General features: G+C 38.1%; 1 protein-coding gene and 1 long non-coding RNA gene across 5 annotated transcripts in view; one reads left to right on the top strand and one right to left on the bottom strand.

Moving 5' to 3' along the window:
- Nrg4 (neuregulin 4) overlaps window positions 1-27,871 on the top strand; it is a 68,910-nt gene that overhangs the window by 30,282 nt on the left and 10,757 nt on the right. For all 3 annotated transcript variants that reach the window (XM_013518947.1, XM_013518948.1, XM_005393466.2), the window contains exons 4-5: window positions 14,184-14,330; window positions 19,060-19,139. In XM_013518947.1, the coding sequence (XP_013374401.1) occupies window positions 14,184-14,330; window positions 19,060-19,139 (227 nt within the window). The remainder of the gene's footprint in view (window positions 1-14,183; window positions 14,331-19,059; window positions 19,140-27,871) is intronic.
- On the bottom strand, window positions 15,226-22,588 carry LOC106149597. 2 transcript variants are annotated; one of them, XR_001235878.1, is made up of 2 exons: window positions 21,857-22,588; window positions 15,226-15,957 (listed from the first exon to the last, which is right to left on the bottom strand). It is a non-coding gene; the product is annotated as an uncharacterized LOC106149597 (long non-coding RNA). The 2 variants fall into 2 exon arrangements; XR_001235877.1 differs by lacking the exon at window positions 21,857-22,588 and adding an exon at window positions 18,507-18,863.

Here is a 27,871-nt window from a genome sequence, read left to right as displayed (position 1 = left end):
ATAAGACTTCATCTCTAAATTTAGTAGAAGGTTATAGTTTGGGGGAAGTGTTAAATGTCTCTGTGATATTAATTAGGCCAAAGTCCTTTTTACTTTGACTTTTGGCACTGTACCAGATGCTTTATTAATCATTAGGCATTAGATTGATCTTTAGAATGCTTCACAGAACAGAAATAATAGTATCAAAGCTTCAAACAGATGCAAATGCATAAAACAACTGCTCCATTTAGCTATGCATTTTGTTAACACTTTTCAATTTAGTAACCTTCTCATTTGATACTCTTCATTAGTGTTCTCAGGAAGAAAAACTGACACATCTTTCTTGACCTCACCACATTTAAACAAAACCTAAAAGGGGGTTAATCTAAAAAAGAAACCCTCACATTTTTCCAGATCAGTGTGCTTCTTATAACTGGTGGGATGTGGTTATACAACAAGGGAAGCACCCATACTCTCTTAAGTCTACTTTTCTTCTGCCTGAGTTTATTTGTGTCACTTGTTCGAGGATGATTTGGCTTAGCTCATTGCTGTTCTAGGAAGCTGAGGGCCATTGAAAGGCAATGTGTATCCTGCTTTTAAGTATCTTCATTTTCTTCTTATTTCTGCATAATGAAATAATGTACAATGATGTGTTTGCTTCTGAGTTTTGGTTATCCTTTTGGCCAGTGTCTATCATTCACCTCCAGGAGGACCTACCTTCTCCTTTGGAAGGCAGCTAAAAGATACTCCATTATCTCATCTGCAGTTATTTTAATTTATACACAGGAAAACTGTGCAGAGTGACAACTGTGAGTTTTGCTCAGCTCTAATACTTAACTTCTTTTGTCAGGAAGTGAACTGATGCTGGCTTCTCTTTGTCTTATTCCAAGTTGAGACATGAGATTTTCCCTGCGTTAGAAGGTTGTTGAGACCTGAAGCCTGGGAAGGTAAGATGCCAGCATGAATACTGTGCATTTAGAACTGTAGTTTAATTGCTTAAGTCTTTCCAGCTGTTCCTGACAAGGGTCTTGGTAAACCTTTAAAGTTTTACCAAAACTTGTACAAGGAAACATCTCTGCAGTTGGAAGACTCACCTTCATATTATTTATAATATTTAAATAAAATTTTATATTTGCTAAAATACTAAAACACTGATATATACCAATTTTCATTTATACTTTGTATATACAAATATGTGTATATTTTATACACTGAGAATCATAATGTAATAGGCTATTCAAAATATATATATATTATTTGTAATTTTACTTTTTTTTTTTTGGTCTTCTTGAGACAGGGTCTCTCTATGCAGTTCAAGCTGGTCTTGAGCTCACTTTGTAGCCTAGGCAACAATCCTGCCTCAGCCTTCTGAGTGCTGGGATTACAGGCATGCACCACCACACCTGGCAGTTTTTCTTTTATTTTTAAAAAATAGTAGGCACCACATTTTTAGAATAGTGTTTTTTTTTTTCTCCCTGTCGCAGGCAAAATAAGAGAACAGAGATTTGAGTCAATCATTTTGTTAATATGGAAAAAGAAGACAACATTAAGAAAGTAAACAAATCATAAAATTTTGTCTTGGTACTCTGGCTAACCCTGCAGCATTCTATGGGTATCTCTCCTGAAAGTGTTCACAGGCTGACTGGCAAGTGTATGCATTCTGCATGAAGGTCATGTTTTCATACCATTGTAACTTACTTCCATCACTTGCTTGAAGTGCTTCTTTCCTCCACTGTGCTTTAGCTAGGTTCAGTTTAAAAAACATTTCAAATGTTCATAGTAACTTACACTAAAAACTAGTAATCCTTCACAGTAGAACTATAAACAATACCTTACCTAATAACAAATATGTATTATTCTCAATGAAGACTTTGATCACTGATACTCAGACACTTCAGCGTATGAAGTATTAGGGTAACTGTCAATATCAAAAGAATCTACTCTTTTGCTTTTTAACTGTACTTAAGTTAGACTAATAACTTTGAAGTATTTGTAGTTAACAGTTGCTTGTGGTGCTAATGTCATAATAACATTAAAAATTTTGTTGAGCTAATAAAACAGTTGTCCACAAAAGATTGAATATTAAGTAAATCTCTAGATATTAAAAATTGAATAAATGCATGATAAATTTCCATTAATGGCACTAGCTAATGAAAAAGGCAAAGGTTGTGAGCTGATCTTCCCCGCATTCTTCATGTATAAAAATCTGGTAGGAGTGTGTTAGATTTGGGCTACACATGTGTGTAATTATATGGCTCTGGACTATTAAAGGGATCCACCCATGCTGTCAGTTTTTCTATAATACTTCTACAATTTTATTTCCCCCATTTTTCATGAGTTTCAGATGGAACTTTGATTGTCATAGAATATGGTCATGTTGAAGTCAATTTTACATATGTCAGTATTAGAATTTTTCTATTCAGGATACATCAGCCCAAGTGAAGTGTCACTGACATTGAGCCTCTCTTTGGTTACAGAATTCTTTAACAATGATATAAACTTTGTTTCATATTTCTGAGAAATATTTAATAACATTAGCACATTTATTGATTACCATGCTCTCAGCCTCTTCTAGCTATAATTTTCCTAGACAGTTTTTCTCTGTAGTCCAGTGTTAGATGTAAACAAACATGGCCTTTGCAGACAACTTAATTTTAGTTTCACTTGGTAGTGTGACGCAGCATTTTAGACATTGTCTTATGGATTCTGTTAATAACCCTATGAAATAGTCAGGGCAGGTATTGTTATTTTAACTTTACAGTGTTAGAGAACTTAAGATCACATAGCCCAGAGGTATGAAGAAACTAGATTTTTTTCCAGCTCACAGTCCAGTATTCCTTCTTAATGCTAAATGGCACCCTTTTTTATATGATTCAGTCTTGGTTCTTTCATTTATGCTAAAGATTATGATCACTTACCTTGAACACTGTATAATATGAGTTTATTTCATGTCCAGTGTACTTAACATCTCTTGTTTAGGGTCAGATTGTTGGTGGCTTCCAGCTGGAAAGCCAGTGTTTCATTTGGATTCTGAATTTTGGAGTTTCTTATCTCGTTGAACATTTGTATCTCTTCCAACATTAATATTCGGTTCCAGGAAAATGAGTGTTACTCCTTAGTGCTTGGTATTCACCTCATTAGGTGGCACAGCTGTTTGCTGTTTGGCAGTCTGTGCAGAAATAATGCCCAGAAAGAATTTGGTGAGAGAGTTACTTACATAAAGATAAAAGATACTTAGTTCTGTGTAAATACTGGTATACCTCTTAAGTTTTCTGTGTTTTGCTTCACCTAGTAATACCAATTGTCTAGCTCTTCTTCATACACTTACTAACCTATAATGGAGTTGTGTTTCCCTAAAATTTGATACTTATAACTAAGATCACAAAACTTTCATAAGTGAGCTAGAACTTTAAAAGTAGTCTCCTTATACACAATAATTGGTAGACAGTGTTTACTTTTTATATGATAAATAATTCAGAGTTTACAATTTACTTTTAGATTAGCCAGTCCTACTTCTTAAATAAAAGCATACTTAGGAGGCTGGAGATATAGCTCAGCAGTACAGCGCCTGCCTGGCAAGCATGAGGTCCTGAGTTCGATTCCCGGTTCAAAAAAAAAAAAACTATTGCTGGGGATATAGCTCAGCAGCACAAGCACCTGCCTGGCAAGCGCAAGGTCCTGAGTTTGATTCCCAGTACCAAAAAAAAAAAAAGCATACTTAAATTTGTCTCACTTTCTTTAAATTTGGATTTGATTAAACAATAACAAGATGTTTTCTCTTGACTTTGCTGTATTTAAAGTTATCACCAGGAATTTACTTTTCTTACAAGAGCACATTTTTGCTCCTGCTATGACAGTAGAAACCTGGTGTTCATATTCCTTTTTCTGTTTGCTTAAATCCTGATCTGACCACTAATCTTATATGTACAGCATTCCCAGCTCCTTAAAATCAAAGTATTTATCATCTAGATAAAACATTTATGTAAGTTACCTCAGCTAGTTTGTCTGTTTTCTTTGGCATTTAATCTTACCTAAACTTGAATAGCCTTATTGAAGAAACATGAATAATGTGTTTATAACTTTTTATTTGCATGGGGTAGCATTTATTTTTCTTTTTTCTTTCTTTCTTTCTCTCTCTTTTGCAATACTAGGGATTTAACCTGGACACTTTGCACATCCTCAGCACCCCAATTTAAAACATGTTTGCAATACATAAAGAAAATATTCATTGTGGGGTCTCCAAACCTTTTTGAGTCAAGGTCTCATTAAGTCCCTAAGTTTTGCAGGCTGGGCTCAAACTTGCAGTCCTTTTGCCTCAGCCTTACAGGCTTATGGCACCACATCTGGCTTATTTGAAAAAAATTTTTAATGTCTTTGGTACTCAAAATGTAATGTAAGGAGGCTTTTTCACACTACTGTGAAGGACTGGAGTAGAGGGAGAGATGGAGAGCCCTATTAGGAACAGATGAGACAGACTAGGGCTGTTGTGACAAAATAGCTCCAAAATCCTTCTGTCACTGATGCTCATGTCTGAATTGTTGAAATGTTGCAGAATTGCAACAGTTGTTGCGGAATTCAAGAGATCAGAGAGACCAATGGAGAAACAGGAGGATTTTATTTCAGGATTATAGGTGCACACTTTTGTGTGTCCAAAGTGCCTGAGTGTTGAACAGAGGATAGGTTCTAGTTTTTATATATTTGGTCAAGAGAGATGGTCTTTGACATAGAACTTGTGGGCAGACAGAAGGAGAACAAAGACAGTTTGTCAAGCTGTGACAGTTTTGTATCCTGGTGGTCCTGCTCAGACATAACAGGATATTATGGGAACAGGAAGTTATAAAATTTTGCTTACAGGGACAAAAGTTACTGCTTTTATTTGTATTACAACAAAGAACAACAGCTGTAGGGAGTGGCAAGTTTGGGAAACTTGACTTTTTTTTTTAAGTCCTGCTTCATTCCCCCTTTGATGCTTTCTATAAATGAGTTTTAATAGAGAGCATCAGTATTATTATAAGTTACCCTGTTATTAGGGGTTGGCTCCCTATTGAGCAGAGGGAGAATTATAAGAAAAAGGAAACATATTGTCATGGCAGTTCCATGTTGATCCTCAGGCTTCAGCTATGTGTGGACTGGCCAGCTTCTGGAGTGACCAGAGCAAGGCTGTTGTATTCTTAGGCTTCAGCCATGCATAGACTAGTCAGATTCTGTGGTGACTAGAGCAGGGCTAGATGGTGGCTGTCTCACCATAGGATCAGCCAGTGCAGATGATCTGAATCCTGTTGGCTGGTCCACCTGTCTTGGGCTGCCAGCTTCAACTGACTGTGATGGATCCAAGGCACAATTCTTGCAACTTTAATAGCAGTGGGGTAGATAGGATTACGGTGTGGGGCTAGTCCCATATATGTCCTAAGGTGGTTGGACTCCATTTCTTGACCCAGAGTCCTCAGACTTAAAGAGATGTATCGGGTCTGCCAGAATTATGGGCATCCTCTCTTGTACCCAACCATGGATATTTTACATGGCTTATCCATAAAGCTTGCATCTGTCTTCTTAGGGACAGTACCTCTAGTTCACAGAGGTTACCTTTAATTTAACGTGTAATTAGGTGTGGATGACCAAATAGAATTTCATAATGGAAATACCCAATTTGTTTGGTAGGGGTGCACTGGTCTTGGAGAAGGACCATGGGCAGGACTTGATTCCATCTCAAGTGGGTCGCTTGGCAAAGTTTCTTCAGCAGTTGCTTGAGTGTCCAGTTCATGTGCTCTACCTTTCTTGAACTCTGTGGCCAGTAGGCTCTGTGTAATTTCCATTTTTGGGGGGGCGGGGTTTGCTCTGGTACCAGGAATTGAACTCACAACCTTGCGCTTACCAGGCAGTCACTGTGCCGCTGAGCTAAATCCCCAACCTGTCCATTTTATTTTTAACATCTGTTTGAGGTTCTGGACTATCTCAGCCACAAACACTGGCCTATTATCTGACCCCAAGGTTAGTGGTAGTCCAAATCTTGGGATGTCTCTTAACAGCACCTTTGTCACCTCTTGTGCCTTTTCTGTTTGGGTGGGGAAGGCCTCTACCTATCTCAAGAAGGTGCAAACAGACACCAAAATGTACTGATAGCCTCTAGCTCAAGGCAGTTTACCAAAGTCCATAAACAAGTTTTCACATGGGAGAGCTGGGCGTGGTGGCACACACCTGTAATCCCAGCACTTGGGAGGCTGAGGCAGGAGGATCGTTATGAGTTTGAGGCCAGCCTGGGCTATAAAGTGAGCTCAACTCCAGCCTGAACTGCCTGGTGAGACCCTATCTCAAAAAGACAAAAAAAAATTTTTTTTTTTGGCATGGGATAGCACTTGTTTCCTGGATTATGTGGGGTCAGGTGGGCACTTGTCATGGGCACAGGTTAGGCACTGTTCACAAATAGCTCATGTGAGGGCAGTGAGTTGTAGCACATAGAAATGGCAGCCTACCAGCTTCTCTAATGCTGTTTTTCCCATGTGAGAATCTTGATGGAATTGTCTTACAACCCTGGAGGCCGTCAACTCAGGGATGGCTACTCTTTTGTCAGAGATTTCTACCATCCTCCTTTGATGTAATTACCAGGCTCTTGAGAAAACCAAGCTTCTTCATTTGGAGAGTAGTTTGGGGTCTCCAAGAGAGATGGCTCTAGGATGAGGGATATGGCCAGGGCCCCTCTTTCAGGTTGCAGGAGCTGTCATAGCAGCCCATCTTGCTTCTCTGTCTGGTTCTTTGTTTCCTCTGGCTTCCAGCATTCCAGGCAGTTGGTGTCCCCTGCAGTGTATAACAGCCACTTTTTTGGGGGGGCCATACTGCATCTAGAAGCTGTAAAATTTCCTCCTTGTATTTTATTTATTTTCTTCAAGCAGTCAGAAGCCCTCTTTCCTTATATATAGCCCCATGTACATGTAATGTTGCAAAAGCATATTTGGAATCAGTATAGATGTTAGGTTTTGTGTCTTTGGCTAGTAAAAAGACCCCCATCAAGGCTGTTAACTCTGCTTTCTGGACTGAAGTTCCAGTAAGCAGAGGCTGGGCCTCTACTACAGATTCCAGTGTCACCACTGCATATCTTGTCCATTGGACCCCTTCTAGCACAAAACTACTTTCATCTGTGAAATATACAACATCTGGGTCTCAGAGAAGGGGCTTTGCAAGATCTCTCTGGCTCAAGAATATTTTGTCCATGATTTCCACAGTTATAAAGGAGAACTGCTGGTTTGACTGGGAGCAAGATAACTGAGTTAAGAGTGTTCACTGTTTCCAGAGTTATGTGGGGATTTTCACAGAGAAGCCCCTAATATCTAGTCATCCTTGTGTTTGACAACCAATGGTTCCCTCTTTGGTCCACTAATATTATAACCAAGTGTGGTACTCAAATGGTCAATTGTTTCAGAGTTAGTGTGATGGAAGCTTTGAGGTCAGTGGTCAGCACCTCTCCAAAGATTGTAGGAGGGTTTTTGAACGCTTCGGGAAGCATAGTCCAAATTAACTGTTCTTCTATGCCTGTGACAGAATCCTTCCATTGAAATGCAAAATGGGCTTAGTACAAGGTGCAGATAAAAAAGGTATCTTTTAAATCTAAGCAGGTAAACCAGGCAGTACTTCTTGGAGTAAGTCCCATCAGTGAGTACAGATTTGGTACCATTGGATGGTCTCAGCACCATTGGATGGTCTTGATTAATAGCACACAAATCCCACATTGGCCTATATTCATGTGTCCCAAGCTTATGTACTGGCAGAAGTGGGATGTTCCACAATGAATGACATCTAGTCAAAATTCCGTGTTCAAAGAGCCACCTTAAATGTCCTGTATGGCTTCCCAATATAGGGGGTATTGGCATACTCTAACTGGATTTGCCCCTGGCTTTAATTCCATTATCACTGATGTCTGATTTATAGCTAGTCCTGTGGATTATTTTAAGCCCATCTTGTGTACCAGTCTATGTAGCTTATCTTTTGTGACTTGTCTGAGTACAACATCCATTCTTTTGCTTGTGGGATGGTAAGGGTTAACACCATAGCTTTTGGTTGGGTCAGACTTAGAGTTATGTCTCGTTGTGGCCCAATGATAATTGGGGTCTGTAGCTTTTGGAGCAAGTCTCTCCCTAACAAGGGAACCAGACAGTTTGGGAAATATAAGAACTCAGGTTGGACTTCTTGTCCCCCTATGATACATCTTTTTTGGCTGATAAAAGGGCCTCTTTTCTGGGACCCCAGTGGCTCCTACAGTCATCACATTTTTCTTGGATAGCAGCCCATCACTACTGAGTGCTCAGCTCCACAATCTACCATAAAGTCCATAAATTGGCCCCCAACTTTCATCGTGACCATGGGCTTATGGTGGCCTAAGGAGATGGAGCCCTGTCTGGCCTAGTCCTTACAACTTTCAGTTTCTACCAATCCAATAATATTGGCCTCTGAGTCCTCCCGGGGACAGTAGCCTTTAGTAGGTGGCTTTCTAGTCTTATAACTTGTCATTTCTGTCATTTTGGGGGCACTCATTTTTCCAGTATCCATGTTTTTTACATCATGCACATTGATCCCAATTGATTCCTAGCAGACATTGATCCCTACCTTTGGTCAACTGGCAGATCTCAACCTGGTTTGGCTCTTGCTCTGCCCATATCCACATCCACACCCCTTAGTAGTTTTTTGTCTTTTTTCCTGTGAGTACAGCTGCCAACGGATCTGATTGGTTCGTTATGTTTTGAGCCTTCTATCAGCTTCTTTGGCCTCCTATTCATGATGTATATACACTTTGGTGACCACCTTCAAAAGCTGGGTCATATTCATACCAGTAAAACCCTCTAGCCTTTGTAGCTGGCTCAGGGGTTAAGGGAGAAAGGTCTCTTCTGGTGGCTTCTATAGAACTGGTTTTCTTTGTGTTATTGGTGTTTTGTTTTGTTTTTGGTCCCTGAGTCTCCCAGTAGAGCTGGTTCCTCTTTTTCTTTTGCCATGGGCTTGGCTTGGGCTTCAAGTATCTTGCAATATGCATCCAGACAGGGCTGAAGCCATGTGGGTCTGAAGTATATTCAAACATGAGTCAGTGTATGGAAATTGATCTGGGGGCCCCAGTCATTCTGTTTCTGATTATCATTTGATGTACACAGCCAACTGTCCCATCAATTTTCCCTGAGTCAGCCATCCAATATCAAAGGAGGGCAAATCAACTTTACAAAGAGTTTGTATATGTGTGTGCATACCAAGAATCAAACTCAGGACCTTGCACTTGCCAGGCCAGTGCTGCTCTACTGAGATATATCTCTGGACCTATAAAGAGTTTTAAATAGTGTTAATGACCACACATAGACTTCTTACCCCATATAAGTATATCTCATCCATGTAATAATAAAATGTTTACTCAAAACCAATAAATGGTTATATTTTTGGGGTGTTAACGATCAAGTCAAGTAGAGAGAGCTGAGACCTGGGAAGGACTGGTTGATAGAGTTAGGGCCATACCCCCGCCTTGACATTTTGAGCAACATAAAGCTTTTAGAAGGAACAGCCTGGGCTCCACCAAACCAACAAACAAACATACATATTTTTTTTATAAACTACTCCACAAGATTTTTCCTACATATATGAGCTTTCCAGTTTTGTCATTATCTCTTTATCTTTCTAATGGGACAAAACTTTTATCATACAAAATCCTTTCATATCAAATGTTTAACTCTTACACTTACAGCCTTCTTTATGTATTCTTCTTCATCTCACTTAGTATAAACTTTTCATAACAAACTTGGCTACAGCTGCTTAGATTTTAAAGTCCCCCTATTTTTTTTTTCCTTTGGTCTCTGGTTGTTACATTTTAAATGTGACTGGCTGCCAACAGACCCCTAAGTAACCTTGAATCAGTGTTCTTATCTTAAACCAGCAGAGAGCAAAGAAAAGAGCAAGTTAATCCTGTAATTGTAATTTAAGAACTTATACTGCATAAGAAATGTTTTAAATATATTAAACAACAAGACCAACTTAAATTGGAAGCCAAAAGTGAATTTATCAGTTATCTAAGATTTGCAGTTCAATTTTGTCTTTGTCCAGGGAAACATCCCTCAAGGGAAAAAAAGAGACTGGGTCCCCTTAGTTTTTGGTGTTTTTTTTTGTTTGTCTGTTTCTTTGTTTGGGAGGGGGTCCTTTGGAAGATTCTAAAAAATTTTCTTTTTTTTTTTTTTGTACCAGGAATTGAATCCAGGATTTTGCACTTGCTAAGCAGGTGCTGTGCCACAGCACTATATCCCTGGCCCTGTAAGCATCTTTTTAAACACCTTTTAATTATTTTTTTTTTTCCAATCTTGGCAGTTGTAGGTGGTCCTAGGTTTCCTGGGCCTGTGCTTTCATCCTAGCCCAGTTACCAGATCAGCAGGCTGCCTAGGAAGTCTTTCAGTCCCAGTCTCTGCCTAGGCAGGTTGCTGCTATCACCCCATTTTATGAGGTGTTATTTTTTCCCCCATAGCCTGCTTGTGGTGCCTCCTCATCTACATATCCCAGCGCACTAAAGCTCAAGTTTTCCTCATGCTTTCTCCCCTACCTTCTCCATAGCACTTGACACACTGTGGCTGCCCTCCCTGTTCTTGTTTTTTTTTTTCCCTTCAACTTGGGGTTAGGTTTTGTCCAAACTCGCTGTGGGCCCTCCTGCCTTTCCTGTGAGCCACTCTTGTTGCAGGCCACCCCTGCCTCTCCTGTGAGCTACTTTCACTGAGGGTCACCCTGCTTCTCTGACTTGAGGTATAGGTTTCATCTGACTCCCCCTGAGTCTTCCTACTCTGTATACCGAGGGGAGTGATCAGTCTCCTCTTCTGTCTTAATGGAATGGGTCTTAGTCCTGAGGCCCCAAAACCTTTCTGCAGAAAAAGTCCTAAAGCTTGCTATTCCAGAATCATCCTGCATCCCCACAGGTTCTGTTGCACTGGCAGAGGAGAGATTCCAAGCTGTGGGAGGGCTGATTCCATCTCCAAGCTGAAGTCTCTCTCCGTGGCACCAGAGTTCTCAGAACTCCTGCAGCTCAGGGCCATCCTGGTCCCACAGGCAAAGGAGACAGCAAATCTGTTGTCTCCAGTCCCTTTATGGTCACCAGAAGTGTTGCAAATTCAAGAGATCACAGAGGCCAACAGGGAAACAGGAGGATTTTATTTCAAGATTGTTAGGTGCACACTGAGGAGGAATAGCCTGGCTGAGCAACTCCTGGCTTCACTATAATAGTGGATAAAAAGGAGCTCTCTACTTCTTGCATGTCCTGGCCACCTTAAAACCAGACTTCCCTCTTCCAAGTCCCCAAAGAGGCCCAGTTTTGACAACAATAAAAACATCTAAGAAATTTCCAGCAAGTTGAGCCTTCTAGTGCTCCTCTCACTTCAGCCTTCTCCCACCAAGAGAAAGGTGCTTCTCCTGAGGCACCATGCTTGTCTGGCTCACCTCCACCTGTCTAGTCAGAGTTCTTACCCTAGCACTTCTGCAGGGCACTGATGAGATCCCCAGACTTCAGCCTCAGTTGAATCCTTGTGTTGGCACCATGTGGGAGCTGTAGACACTGCTTCAGGTTCCAGTTCTGGCCATGCTCCTTGTTAGGTGGGCAAGGAGTAGAAGGCAGAGGTAGCGATGGGAGGAGTCCTCATTATTTATACTGGATTGCTGCTGCCATCTGTGCATGGTCCTGCTCACTCAGATGCAAGATCTGCAGCATTCTGGTGCAGCCCTGGTCTGGCTTTGGGACTGAGGAGCCAGTACTCAGCTTTGAGATCAAGTCTTTCTCCTCCTTAAGGCCCAGGACACCTCCACGCATCCATGTCACACCAGTCAGTCAGCAGGTTTTATCAGGGGTGGCTTTGGGCAGTGGAAATATTAGGCGGCTGGAGGTGACAGGGCAGAGCCAGAAGTGGAGAGCAGAGTAGAGCAAGTGTGGCCACTGCTCAGGGGATGCATGTATAGTGGCTCTATGATAGCCTGCCCAATGTGCACAGGCACTGTTTTTAGCTTTTTAAGTAGACATCTTGTTGGAAAGAATTGTTTTCTGTAGTTTCAGGGTTTGTTTATTATGGGTTCTAGTTTTTTTTTTTTTTTCCTAGAGTAGAAACTGAACCCTAATTTAAACATTATTTCAAAACTTGATTATTTTAGAACTGTGACAGAATTTTCAGTGGCTAAAACTTTTAAAAATTAAGGCATAAGTGTTACAGAATTACCTACAAACAAAAATAATTAAATCGTGGTAGAGGTTTTACTTCTTGGTTACTCTAGAGATAATTTTAAAAACTAAGTTTAGACCCTTTATTAGGATATGAAAAGTTTCCCTTTATCTACTTGTGTAGGTGACTGCAACCATGACTGTGTTGACTTCCAGGGGTGTGTGTGTGTGTCCCCTTTGGGGAGGTGGGAGGTGTAGGAGAAGAAAAACTATTTTTATGTGATTTCTTCTCTTCATATTTGCTTAACAGATTTATAGGGAAAATGGTATTTTATGTTTAAATTTTAGACAGTTGTGATTTATCCCAGAATATTTTTAGTTTGCCACCCTTATCCTGTCCTTAGTTTAAGGAAGTCTGAGGAAAATATAGACTGCTGCTCTGGCCAAACTGATACCCTCAGTGGAAGCTACCACCCTAATGCTACTTGCCTCATATGGGGTGTAGTTTGAGGTTTATAAAACTCCTTTAATGTGCTTATTTAACTAAAAATGATTCCATGTGCTCTATCTTGGTGTTCTTTTCTCTTATTGATATGTAGACAATCAGTCTATAACATTCTTGTCAAAGGTAGTAATGTGTTCACATGTAGCTTTCTAAGTCTATATACTTATTAGTCTAAGATAAGAGAAATGGAGATAAAAGTTCTAAGTACCAAATTGGGAAAGAAGAGAGGAGGAAAGTTTAGTAGAATCAACCTCTGTATTCATTAAAACCAGCTTAAAGTATGTGTTTATACATGTATGCACATACACTTTTATTTACAAAGAATTGCTGCTGAGGGTAACTTTTACAAGTTTGTTCTGTAATTTCCTAGAATGTTTTATAAATAAACATAAATTTATGTTAAAATATTATTTTTTTAACATAACTACAGAATAGAAATTATCTAGTGCCAAACAGTGTCATTCTTGTTTATTTATATCAATCTTTGTATTTTGTAATCCTTTGAACATGTTAATAGGGAAAAAGGACCTGACTGGTAATACTAAAAGAGTTCTGTGTCATACAGTGAGAGGTTCTCAAAATTTTTTTCTTGTTTCTATGGTGCTGGAAAATTGAACCCAGAAATTTTTGGGTGCTAGGTAAATACTCTACCACTAAGCTACACTCCTAGACTTGTTATAGAATTCTAGAGAGCCAAAAATAATTGGCTTATAATTATTTTTTGTTTGTGAATGAAAATATAAAACACATTCTAGGGGGCCAGGGAGATAGCTCAGTGGCACAGTGCCTGCCTGGCAAGTGCAAGGTCATGGGTTCAATTCCTGGTACCAAAAAAAAAATTTTATATATATATATACGTATATATATGTATTTTTTTCTAGAAAGAGAAGTACCAGTCAAACATACTACAGAGTCACAGTGTTGAAGCAGTATGGTAAAGCCCCAGAATTAAACGTGTAGATTATTAAAGATTAGAAATAAATGCTGTTACATAAATTTAACATATGTTCAAGAAGCCAATGTTGAACCAGTGGGTAAAGAATTATCTAATGGTAGAGTTGTAATAACCACGTACTAATTTTGAGGAAAAACTCATCTAAACCCAAATACAACAAAATAAATTTTAGATGAATTACATCATTGAAAACCTAGAAGGTAAGCTAGGTGTAGTTGTGATGGTGCCTGTACTACCAGCTACTTGGGAGGCTGAGACAGAAAGAGTGCTTGAGCCCAGTAGTTCAAGGCTAGCCTGGAAAGCATATCAAGACCTTGTCTCAGAAAAGAAAAAAAGTCTAGAAGATGGATTACCTTATAATTTCTCTGGTGTTCCCAAGCCATGAGAAAATTTAAGAAGACAATAAGCATTAGACTTCATAAATGAATGCTACATGTTTTTTTATAACTAGCTCTGTGCATATGTTAGAACAGCATATCTATTCTCCATTCAGCACTCTGAAAGTTAGTCTTCTTCCTTCATGCCAACTGGAAATCTCTTACTATGCACTTTAATTGACAGAACATAGATGCATTCTTTATCTGAAATTTCTCCTATAGGTGCATTGAAAATTACACAGGAGCACGTTGTGAAGAGGTTTTTCTCCCAAGCTCCAGCATCCAATCCAAAAGTAATCTGTTTGCAGCTTTTGTGGCATTGGCTGTTCTGGTCACCCTCACCATCGTGGCTCTCTATTTCCTTTGCAGGTAACCAACATAGAAACATACTCTTCAAAAGAAAAAAGTAATGCTGTACATAAAGTAGTGATTCTGCTAAACAATTAATCTGCTTTTTTACATCTAAATGTTTTTCCAGTTTTATGTTCAGGGTTATCTCTTGAATATAGTTTATTTTATGTAGGTAAGAAGTCATTTTTTAAAGTGTCTTAATGTATCAAATTTGTTCTTTGTTACTATAACTATTATTTTGCTTGACTTCTCTGAACTACTAAGGTAGACCCACTTTCACTATAGTCATCATGAACCCCGCCCCCCAAATATTTGGCCAAGGTCTATTTTAAGTAAATCTTGAATGTGAAAAAGAAATAACTTATGTAATTACTATAAATAAAAATTGAAAACATTATTGCTGTCTAGGGTCTCCTCTTTATTCAGGGCCTGCTAGGTGTTAGGCATTGTGTTTGCCACAATGAATATAATAGTGAACAAGGAAGACATGCTCCCTAACTTTAGAGGAGACTTAAGTCTACTTGTAGGGACAGATAAATAAGCAGTCAGTTAATATGAAGAGACTGGTAACTCAGGAGACAAAAGGAAAAATTACCTTAATGAAATGACACTATCCACTGAAGGTGACTTTCATTCATTAGTATTGATCTTCATAATTTTTAAAAATTTTGCAAAAACAGGCTAATATGGAATTAAGTTTAGCTCGCTGGTATCATAGCTTTAACTGGTATTTATAAAATGCACCTTGTATGCTCTCTAGTACTTACGAAAGTAAGGTAATCATGAAAAAGATGCAAGTTAGCATGATAATTTTATATTCTCAGAAAGAAAACATGCAGGTAAAACAGTATTTCATAAAATTCATATTTCTGAACTACTTTACATCGAGGAAAAATTTGGAGGGAGCTTGTTCTTAAGTATATGGTGTTATACAGTTTATTTCAAAGTGCATCATATGAAAAATCTAGAAGGTTTTATGTCTCATAACTTAACATCTGAATTCTTTAGATAGAAAACTACACATACAAGCCCATTGTATGGGACTGTGTTTCTTAAAGGTGGCCATTCAGTCTCTCTTGTCCTTTAGAGCTCTACTGCAGTGTGATCTTGCCATGTATCTACCCTGAGGATTTTTCTCTAACTCTGGGAAGGCAGTAGGATTGCTTTGGCCATAGAATACTGTGGAAATGGTGCTGTTCCAACTAAGGACACAGCCTTTAAGTGGCCTAATGACTTCCATCTCTTGCCACTCCTACTCAAGATGCTCCCTCATAGAATTGTGACACATGCCAGCCATGTCAATGAACCATCATAGGCATCCAGCTCATTGAACTTTCAGCTGATTACTGACATAGCTACAGTCATACACAGCCCCCAAGCAAACAATGCTCCATCGTCACCAGGAATATTTAACAATTCAAAAATACATGCATTTAGTTGTCCTAGTTTGAATTTTTATACAAAATTCCGTAGCTGATTGGCCTGAGTAACAGAACTTTACTTCTCACAGTTCTAGAAGCTGAGTGAGACCAGGGTGCCAGCATGGTCAGGTTTGATGGAGGCCCTGTTTCTGGTTTCAAGCTGCTATCTTCTTGCTCATGTCCTCATGTGGTAGACAGAGAGAGTTCGTCTGATTAGAAGGGCACTGTGCAGGAAAAATAAATTGCATTTATCTACTCTCACACCACAGCCACCAATACAGAAGATTTCTGTGACCTCAAAATAAAATTAGTCTCAAAAAATATAAATAAGAAAAATTGAAATTTAAACCAGCATGGTGGTACACACCTGTAACACTAAAGCAGGATGACTGCAACTTCAAACTAACCTGAGTAAGTGACTTAGCAAGACCCCATTCCAAAAGTAAAAATGAAAGGGACTAGGGATGCAGCTCAGCATGAAGGCCCTAGATTCAATACCCCGTACCAAAAAAAAAAAAAAAAAAAAAAAAAGAAAGAAAATAAAAAAGAAAAATATAAGTATAAAAGAGAAATAGACAAAGCTACCACAATAGTTAAATTTTTATGTCTGACTCTCAGAAATGTACAGGGAGATAAAAATCAGCATAAGATTTTAACAAGGTTGATCTATTAGACTTAATCTACAACACAATACCCAACCATTAAAATTCTTACAAGCTCATAAACAATACTTAGGGAATTATTCTGTACTGATATGTGTGTAGTTTTCACACATTTCAGAAGAAGTTTTCACACATTTCAGAAGTCTGACATTCAGCCAGTTGTGATGGTGCCTGAAGGTATTCCCTGCTACTCAAGAGGCAGAGGGGCAAGATTGCAAGGTCAAGCCCAGCCCGGGCAACTTACTGAGACCTTGTCTCAAAATAAACACACAAAATGAACTTGGGAGGTAGTTCAGGGTGCACTTGTCTAGCACACTGAGGCCCTAAGTTCAACCCCTTGTACTGTGAAAAAAAATAAAGCTTGATGTTGTACTGTATAGACTATGTTATACTGTACTGTACGTCCTGAGCATGAATGACTGCATTGGAAAATCAGTGACAAAAGATAATTGTAGAAGGTTTTAAGCATACTTTTGTATAATTCATGGGTCAAATAACTTGTAATGCAGTTTAGGAAATATTTTTACCTAACTATAATGAGAATACTGTAATACTATCTTGCAAATCTGTGAGATGCCAGCAGGGAGATTTATTATCCAAATATTTTTATTAAAAAAGACAGCCTGAAAATAAATAAGCTTAATATTCTTTGTACTAGGTTATAAAAAGAATAGCAAACTAAATCTCAGGAAAACAGAAATAAACAATATAGAGCAGATATTAATTAAAATACACATACAATGTGTATAATAGAGACAGTAAAGCCGAAGTTTGCTTCTTTGACATATTGACAAAATCAACAAAGTGCTATCTTTAATTTAAAAAGAGCAGAGGCCCAAATGGCTAATATTAGGAATATAAAAAGGTTCTATAACTCAGATCATACAGACATTTAAAAGATGAAAGTCAAGCTGGACTGTGGCTTAGTGTAGTGGTGGAGTCCTTCTTTGCCTAGCATTGGTGAGGCTCTGGGTTCTATTCCTGTCAACCCACACACACACACACACACACACACACACACACACACACATTTTGTGTAACTGCATGGTAGTATACTCAAGAAGTAGATTAAATGCAGAAATCCCTAAAAACAGAGCTTCCCCAAACTTCCCACCTCTACCTACTAAAGCTACAAGCAGTTGTATGAGAGCACCCACATCATGGAAGGCATCTGTTCTGCTCAAAATCTAGGTATAGATGTTAATCTCATCCATAAAACACCTACATAGAAACGTCTACATTAAATAAACATCTGGGTACCATGGCCTGGCCAAGTTGACACTTTCATTTTAGACCATTTGGACAATAGATATAATCAGTAAGAAAAATAGCAGCTTTAACATTGTTACAAAAATGACATTATTGAGTAACTTTCAGATAGGATTGTAATGTGCTTGCAATTATGTATTTTCCATTTTTGAATGACAACAGAAGCAGAGGTATTCTATATGATGATGTGATCAGAGACCTGTGTCTAATGCCAAGAGCAAAATTAATTTGAAAAATGAGTAACTCTTACTTGTGGAATCTAGTTATAAAATCTTTTATATACTGATCACAAGAAATGCTGTTGTATGTGGGAAATAGTACTTTCAGGAATGAAAACAATTCATCGTTTACTAAAACAGTTTCCAGGTTCATTAATGGTTGAAATTGCTTTAAGCTAAGGGTCTCATGAATGACATAAATAATTACTGTTAACTCTGAGTGAGGTCCAAACTGATACCCAAGTAATGATAAGATCTGGGCTAGAATCAAGATTCTTTCAGGAGCAGAAGCTGGGTGTATTCAGAAAAGATTCCATTTTGCTATGGTAAACACAGTTTTGAATTTACTTTCATTAATGTAAGTTCGTACTCCTGAGTATTGGCATATTGCAAAAACTGAAGCAAGTTTATATTCTAAAATTTTATTTAATAATTACAGTAGTTTTCAAAGACTCTGCCATGATCACCATGAATCATACTCATATTAATTGGTGAGATAACAAAAAAATCTGATGAACTGTAACCTTAAAAAGATCTAAAATGTTTTTTAAATTTCTATTAATAAAATAGTTCACAACAGCCACCCCATGTTACTGAAGGGTCCAACTAACAGTGAAAACTCACCTCTTTAAAAGAGCACAGAAACAGCTTCCTATTCCCCTAAGATACAGCAGCTAGGCCATCTTAAAAGGAAACGTCTATGGGTCCTCTCACATGATTCCCTTTCCTGGTGCATTGGTGGCACTGTTTCAGGGCAACCCGGACAGTTTCAGGTAGCTGAGGAAGTAAAATGAACCTCCAGGTAACAGTGGTAAGTTCAAAAACTTAATTTGTTTCACAATTTTCTAAAAGATGTTTGTGTTTGTGTGGCAAAGATGGCTACAGCTGTGTTTGGCACCTGATGTAAGAGTTTGCAAACAAAAGCAAAATTTCGTTAAATGCTTTCGTTTGTTGGGGCTGGGGATTTAACTCAGCGGCACAGCGCCAGCCTGGCAAGTGTGAGGTCGTGAGTTCGATTCCCGGTATTGGAAAAAAAAAAAAAGCTTTCGTTTGTGACCTGAATAATTTGCAAACAGACATGCTTGTGAACCAAGGTACCACTGTTATTATGAGTGCTTCTGCCATGCTTTCCAGTGCCTCCTTTCCCATCTGTGTGTTTCTTTCTCTGCACTGTCAGGAAGGGCCACCTCCAGAGGGCCAGCTCAGTCCAGTGTGATGTCAGCCTCGGGGAGATGAGCAGGACCAGTGCCCATCACGGTGAGTACGTTCCAAACAAAACACTGAAAATCTTCTGTGTGGTTCTTGGTTCCACATAAGGATTTGGATTTGGGTCTATTCAGAAACATTATCCCTAAAAACTTTTCCATGGATTTTCTGCTAGCACCATTTTCACATGAATTTTGTTTTTTTGTTTTGTTTTGTTTTGTTTAAGGCAGGAACTTGCTATGTAGGTCAGGCTGGCCTTGAACTTATGGCAGTCCTCTTGCCTCAGCCTCCTAAGTGCTGGGGGGATTACATGCATGTGCCACCATGCCTGGTGAAGATAAATCTCTTATTAGCATTATCACATAAATCTTTTTTACCCAAAAGAAAACAATGTTATCTCATGTTTTGAGCTATAACATGCTGCACAACTATAAGGAACTGATTTCCAAAAGTATTCTGAAGTAGACTGGTACATGGAGAGAAGTTTTACCTGTAGGATAAGCAAATCTTTGGGAAATTTATAGATAAATTAATGTTTTTAAACTGTTTTAAGATTTCTGCTTCTGACTAAAATGGAAGAGCAGACAATGGACTTAGTTCCTCTTACTTGAAATGAAAAAAAAAATGGACAAAATATATGAAGCAATGGTTTCAAGACGCTGACATCAGGCAGGAAAAGACCATCAGCCTGAGAGATGGGAAACAGATGAGGTGAGCCAAAGACTGCCCTCTGTTACTGCTTTAACACACTCACAGGCTGCAGCGCAGGGTGGGTACCTAAGCTGAGCTTGGCAGAATACCCAACTTGAGAAGATGGACCTGAGAGACTTGTGAAAGAATTAAAGGCACCAAGTACTCACACCAGAGACAGTGCCTCTTCTCAGTCATCAAAGTAAAAACCTCACTATTCATAGGGCAGGAGGGAGAATACATAGGAGGGTTTTTCCCAGTAGTGGGGATAATTAGCCCTACCTAAGGGCTGCTTCAGACCAGCTTACAAAATTAAAAGCACAAAGGGACTGGAAGAAAGTTGTTTCAAAATAACTTCTTCCTAGATCAGAGCTTAACAGTACAAAAATTATCCAGTTCTCAGTAGGTGAATTTCACAAGATCTCACATTCAATAGAAGATAACCAATCTGCAAAGAAGTAGGAAGTCTGTTTAAAAATGAAAAACATCAATACCTTCAAATTCACACAGATGTTAGAATGGAATAAAAGACTGACTGTTCCCTAAAGAGAAGAAAGTCTGTCAGCAAACTCCTTCAGACTTCATTGGCAGCCAGACCACTTCCTGTTCCCCAGCAGGCTGCCTGTGATATGTCCTGCAGCTCTCCTGATCTCCATCCTGCCACCTCCCCATCAGATTTCAGACTTCCCATGCCACCACAGCTGCATTAGTCAGTTTTATAAAATAAAAATACACACATCCATTGGTTTTGTTTTTCTGGAAAACTCTAACATATACACCTAAATACAGAGTTTTTAATATATATGAGACAAAAACTAATAGACTCCAAGAAGAAAGAGACAAACCCACAATTATAATCAGAGATCGCAATACCTTTCTCTTAATGATTGGTAGAATATATACATTTTTTAAAAAAAATAAAGATATACTAGATTTTAGCAGTACATAGTCACATCAAGCAATTGAACATAGTATGTATATGTACATATTCTACCCAAACAATAGAATGCACCCATATATTTATCATTATAAACAATATACTGATCAATAATAACAAATCCCAGTACATTTAAGAGGATTCAACTTATATAAAGTTTTTCTCTGACCATAATGGATTTACTTAAATCAGTAATAGAAATGTCTCTGGAAAAATCCTCAAATATTTGGTGACTGAGTAACACAGCTAAATGAGTAAAAAAAAAAAAAAATCAAAGGGGAGATTAAAGGGCCTCTGGAACTGAATGAAAATGAAAGCACACCTTATCAAATTTTTTAGCACGGTGTAAGAGCAGCAATTGGATAAATTTAGAGCAGTAAATGTCTACATTAGAAAAGTATTCTCAAAACAATGATCTTACCTTCTACCTGAAAAACTTATAAATCCAAGGTAAGCAGAAGAAAGGACATCAAGGCCAGTATGGGAATCAACAAGATAGGAAACAAAAGAACAGTACAGAAAATAAATTACTAAAACCAAAAGCTGCTTCTCTGAGATCATTAAAATTTGTAAATCTCTTAGCATACTGATTGAATCAAAAATGAAGGTATCAATTAACAACATCAAGAATAAATCAGACAGAATGTGGTGGTACATGTCTATAATCCCAGCACTCAAGAGGCTGAGGCAAGAGGATTGTTGTGAGTTCGAGACCAGCCTGGGCTACAAAGTGAGCTCAAGGCCAACCTGAACTGCACAGCGAGACCCTGTCTCAAAAAGACAAAAAAAAGAAAGAATAAGTCAGGCAGATTTCAAATTAGAAATTCCATATGACCCCGCCTTTCCTTTGCTAGGTATCTTCCTCAAAGAGCTTAAGTGGCGAGGATTCAACATGGCTGAGTAGAGGAGGAATCACATTGCAGTAACTCTGAGATAATCATCTAAAAACATAGGTAAATGGAAGAAAGGGAGGGACATATATCCTGATGTCAAAATCAATTTGAAATCAGAGACTTGGAGATCAAACAAAAGTATAAGAGAAGGAACCACCATTCTGGGAAGTTCCCAAAAAGCTGATGGACTATTATAGTGTGATAAATTCAATCCACACAAGATAAATTTGTGGTATAAGGCCCCTTACCTCTTTTGCCTTCCTCCAAACACAGCATATTGCAGCCTGGCAGCAAATTTCACCAGCAAAGGAGTGAGTGACCAGGAAGCTGCTCCTTCCCCTATGGGCTGCCAGTTTTTGTTTTCTTTTTTTTGTCCAGCACCATAGCAGCTGACTGAAACCTCTAACCTCTAGCAACAAGGTTAGACTGAAGCTGTGGTGGTGAAGGTAATGAGTAAACACCACCACCCCTCCTGCCCTGCTCCCAGCAGTGTGAGAGGGATGCAGAACTTAAACAGCCTTAAGTCATAGTGGGGCAACATGTGGGAAGTCAAGACTCACCTCAATGCATGAGTTGGCCAACAGTATTCCCTCTGCCTTGCCACCAGTGATGCAAGACGACAGTGATGCACCAGAAATATGCAACAGAGGAGGTTGTGCAAGGGTTGGGAGGAACTATATAAGACTAGGAGAAGCCTTGGGCTATCTCTGACGGTGCCATAGCAACTGGGAGAGTGGCACAAGGACACACAGGGTAAGGAGCCATGGCAGGGACCAAGGAAAGACATACAGAAAGCTGCTGGATGAAGACTCTGGCCCCAGTGCCAGCATCTGGAAGCCATGATCAGTCCCACATCTAGCATTAATCCTACTGGAGACTTGGTGGGACTACCCAGCACAGATTTGGGATCTGACTTGGACACTATCACAGAAACGAGGGCACCAGAGGAATTTTATTTTTGTTGTTTGTTTGGTTTTCATTTTTTGTCTTTTTTACAGTTTAGGTTTTTACTTGTACTATTTTCATCTTTTTTCTCTTTATTGAATTTATTTCATGATTTTTTTATATTTTCATGTCAGTAAACATTGTCTGTAGTCTTTCTGGTTCACTACAATATTACTTTGCTTCCTCCTTCATTCTTTGTCTCCTGTCTTCCAGTTTCCCAAAGCTTGGGTGACCATTCCTTGGTCCTTCTGTCTTGCTTTATTGTATTTCTCTTCATTCATCTCTCTGTTTTTCCTCTATCCATCTTAAATTTCCCCCACACAGGGTAAAATCACTCTACTGAGGGGAATCTCACAGCATACAAGTTCCATATTTATGTAGGATGTTATATAACTGTAGATCTTGCTCAAATGGTTAAAGGTACCAAATTAATAGTTACCACAGTTTCCATTTCTAGGCTGTGCTTAATGATATTGTTATTGCTAATTGTACTACTTTGGCCAGTATATCATACCTTTTGTAATCATTTGTTTTCCCTTTTGTGACAACATTGTGATTGTCTAGGGTCTTAATCATCACCACAGTCCAGTATCAATGGACTAGGTGCTGAGCCAAATAGAGAGCAACTTCTCTTCCCTAATAAATCAGGAAGATAGGATCTTGGGAAACATACAAAGCCCAAGAACCACCTATACCTAGAAGACATCGCTGAGGAATAGACATTCCCAGGGAAGCATACATACTAGTGATAAAGCATTGCTTATGGTTGAATAAGCAATTTAGAAGCATCAATACAGATAAAAATTTTAAATTTTAAAAATAGAAAATGGTAAGACACAGAAGCAAAATGCAACCTGAGACCACCAGCAAAACCAGGTTAAGTGCAGGGGAAAATGAGACAGAGGAAATAAGAAGCCACCTACCTGAATTTTCTGGAATAGTTGCAGCAAAATAAAAAAAAAAAAGCAGGTGAATAAGGACATACAGAAAATCAGATCAAAAATAATCTCTCAGGTAAAAAAAAGAGGTAGTGGTCAAAATGAAGGACTTGCTCAGTGACTTTAGCATAGTTACAGATTTTTAAAAATAGAGAAGCTTAGAAAAAAATAATAGAAACCATGTGTGCCCAACATAGGAAAGAAATAGGATACATGAAACAGACATCCAGGGCTGGGGATTTAGCTCAGGAGCACAGCGCCTGCCTGGCAAGCGCAAGGTCATGAATTCCATTCCTGGTACTGGAAAAAAAAACTCAAAAAAAAGAAACAGACATCCAGGAGATTAAAAATTTCATTGAAAGTATATGCAGCCAAAGTGAGAACAGAATATCAGATCTAGGAGATAGGACTGCAGTTAGCAATTTCAAAAAGAAAGGTTTCTTCAAAATAGCAAAACTCATGAAAAATCAATCCAACAGCTGCAAGATAATGTAAAGAAGAACAACTTAAGATTGATAGGGGTCAATGAGAAAACAGGAGACAGGACAAATGACATAAAAAAACCTATTGACAGAAGTCATGGCAGAAAACTTCCCAATCATTGAAAAAGAATTTGACATAGACATAAGTAAGGCAGATATAACTCCAATTAGCTATGACTAAAATAAATCTATACCAAGGAATATAATATTCAAGATTCCAGAAATTCAGCACAAGAACAGATTATTAAAAGCTCTTAGAGAAAAGAAACAAAACACCTATAAAGGAAAGCCCACCAAAATCACAGTAGAATTTTTAACACAAACCCTCAAATCATGGAGAGCTTGGAGTGAAGTATTTTAAGTACTGAAAGAAAATAACTTCTAACCCAGATTGCTGTACTCTGCAAAATTATCTGTCAAAATCGATGAAGAAATAAGATACTTCCATAACAAAGAACTGAAGAAATTCACAGCCACAAAACCAGTTCTACAAAATGTTCTAAAGGGCATTTTAGAGAAAGATAACAAAGACCACCAATAGAAGCTACAAGACAAAGCAAGCAGTTACACAGAGGGAAAAGACAAGGGAACCAACAACAGGAAAATATGACAAGGATAAGCCAATACATATCAGTTATACCCATCAATGTAAATGGTCCAAATTCACCAATCAGAAGAAACAGACTGGCAGAATGAATTAAGAAACGAGTTCCAACAGTATGCTGCATACAAGAAACACACTTAACTCAAAAAGAAATTCATAGACTGAAAGTCAAAGGATGGAAAACAATACTTCATGGACAGGAACCCAGAAAAAAGCAGGGGTAGCTATTATATTTGCAAACAAAGTGAACTTCAAGCCAAGACAGATCAAAAGAGACCAAGAAGGTCCCTACATACTTGTCAAGGAAAAATGTTAAGAGGAAGAAATAGCAATCATAAATATATGTGCATCAAACACACCCAAGTATATAAAACAAATATTAACAGATATGAAAAATCAAATAAGTACTCACACAATTGTAATGGAGGACCTTAATACCCTACTGTCACAAATATACAGATCAAATGAAGAAATCAAAGAAATATCAGAACTGAACCAAACTTATAAACAAATGGATTTAGTATATATCTACAGAGTATTCCACCCCACAACATCAGAATATACATTCTTCTCAGCTGCACATGGGATGTTCTCCAAAACAGACCATATACTGGCTCGTAGAATATGCTTAAGTAAATACAAAGGAACTGAAATTGTCCCATGCATATTATCAGACCATAGTGCAATAAAATTGGAAATCAATGGCAACAGAAGCCATAAAAACTCCATAAACATATGGAAATTAAATAACACCTTTCTGAATAACCAATGAATCACAGATGAAATTAAAGAAATTAGACAGTTTTTACAATTAAATGATAATGGCAGTACAACATACTGGAATGTATGGACACAATGGAAGTAGGCTTATGAAGCAAATTTATAGCAGTGAGCTCTCCCATCAGGAAAAGAGTGAGCTTAAACAATCTAATCTTTTTTTTTTGGTCTTTTTTTAGACAGAGTTTCACTATACAGTTCAGACTGGACTTGAACTCACTTTGTAGCCCAGGCTGGCCTTGAACTTTCAATGATCCTCCTTTCTCAGCCTTCCAAGTGCTGGGATTACAGGTGTACACCATTATACCCAGCTTTTAAAAGCATATCGTCCTTTAGCCTATCCAAGCCCTAAATAGAAAGATAATATAAGAAAATGCTGTGCAGGCATATACCACCAGGCACAGCAACAAACAACCTAATCTTAAACCTTACACATCTAGGAAAAAAAAAAAAGAACAATTCAAGCCCAAAGCTCATACAAGGGAGATAATAAAGATTGGAGCAGAAATTAATGCAGTTGACACTAAGAAAACAATACAAAGAATCAATAAATTGAAGAGTTGGTTCTCTGAAAGATTAAATAAAACTGATAAACCCTTAGCCAACCTTATCAAAATGCTCAAGTCCATAACACCTTTCTGAATAACCAATGAACCACAGATGAAATTAAAGAAATTAGACAGTTTCTACCATTAAATATTAATGGCAGTACAACATACTGGAATGTATGGGACACAATGGAAACAGGCTTATGAGGCAAATTTAGGTGAAATTTGAAAAAAGGTGAAATCCCAACAAATCCAGCAGAAGTCCAGAGGATCATCAATATTTTGAGAACTTGAAATGAAATTGAAAGACGAGCAATACTCTCAAATTCATTCCTGGAAGCAAGGAATTACCCTGATACCAAAGCCAGAGAAGGAGCCAATCAAAAAAGAGAACTACAGGCCAATCTCTCTAATAAACATAGATGCAAAAATCCTGAGTAAAATACTGGCAAACAGAATGTAACAAGAAGATTATACACCATGATCAAGAGGTTTCATTCCAGTGATGCAGGTGGTTCAACATATAAATAAATGTTATAGCCTATCCCAACAAAGCCAAGGACAAAAATCACATGATCATCTCAATAGATGCATTTGACAATGTCTAACACCCATTCAGGATTAAAAAAAAAAACCTACAGAAAATGGGAATAGATGGTCTTTGTATCAATCTGATAAAAGCTATCTATGACAAACCAATAGCCAGCATCATAGTAAAAGTACAAAAACTGAAAGCTTTCACTGTAAAATCAGGAACAAGACAAGGATGTCCACTATTACCACTCCTATTTAATACAATTCTAAAAACATTATCCAGACCATTTAGACAAGAGAAATAAATAAAAGAAATGAGGATAGGAAAGGAAGAAGTTAAATTGTCATTATTTGCAGATGACATGATACTTTACATAGATGACCCCAAAAACTCCATCAAAAGACTGCTAGATTTAATAAGCAAATTCAGTAGTGTAGTGAGATACAAAATTAACACTCAAAAATCAACAGCATTCCTGTACCCAAACAGCAAACTCACTGAGAGAGAAATTAGGGAAACAACACCTTTTACAATAGCATCAAAAAACAAAACAAAACCAAAAAAACCTTAGGAATCAACCTAACAAAGAAAGTTAGAGATATTTACATTGAAAACTACAGTACTCTGAAAAAGGAGATTGAAGAAAATACCAGAATATGGAAAGCTATCCCCTGTTGTTGGGTAAGAAGAACCAACATAATGAAAATGGCCATACACTCAAAATTATTACACAGATTTAATGCAATCTTGATTTAAAAATATCAATAACATACCTTATGGAATTAGAGAAAACTACCCTAAAATTCATCTGAAACCAGAAGAGACCTAAAATAGCAAAAAAACAGTTCTCGACAAGGCAGGGTGTGTTACAATTCTTGACTTGAAATTATATTACAAAGTTACTGTGATAAAAACAGCATGGTACTGGCAAAAAAACCCCATACCTGAGTATCAATGGAACAGATTAAAAGAAACAATTCCAAACATATGTGGACACCTTATCTTTGACAAAGGGACCAAACACCTTCACGGGAAGAAAGATAGCCTCTTTGATAACTGGTGCTGGAAAAACTGGCTTTCCACAGGCCAAAGACTAAAACTAGGCCCACATTCTCACCATGCACTAAATCAAAATCCAAATGGATCAAAGATCTAAATATTAAAACAGAAACTCTAAATCTCCTGCAAGAGAGAATAGGTAGAACTCTCCAAAACATAAGTGTAAGCAAAGACTTTATGACCAAAATCCCAACTGCACGGAAATATTACAAAGAATCAACAATTGGGATCTCACCTCATTAAAAAAAAAAACTTTTGCAGAGCAAAAGAAATCATCAACAGAGTGAAGAGACAAACCATAGAGTGGGAAAATCTTTTGCCAGCCGCTCCTCAAAAGACCAATATTTAGATTTTTTTTTTTTTTTTTTTTTTTTT

This window comes from Chinchilla lanigera, unplaced genomic scaffold (genome assembly GCF_000276665.1).
Source record: "Chinchilla lanigera isolate Chin_1 unplaced genomic scaffold, ChiLan1.0 scaffold00049, whole genome shotgun sequence".
In the NCBI taxonomy this organism is placed as follows: domain Eukaryota; kingdom Metazoa; phylum Chordata; class Mammalia; order Rodentia; family Chinchillidae; genus Chinchilla; species Chinchilla lanigera.
This window is presented reverse-complemented; position numbering and strand designations above follow the sequence as displayed.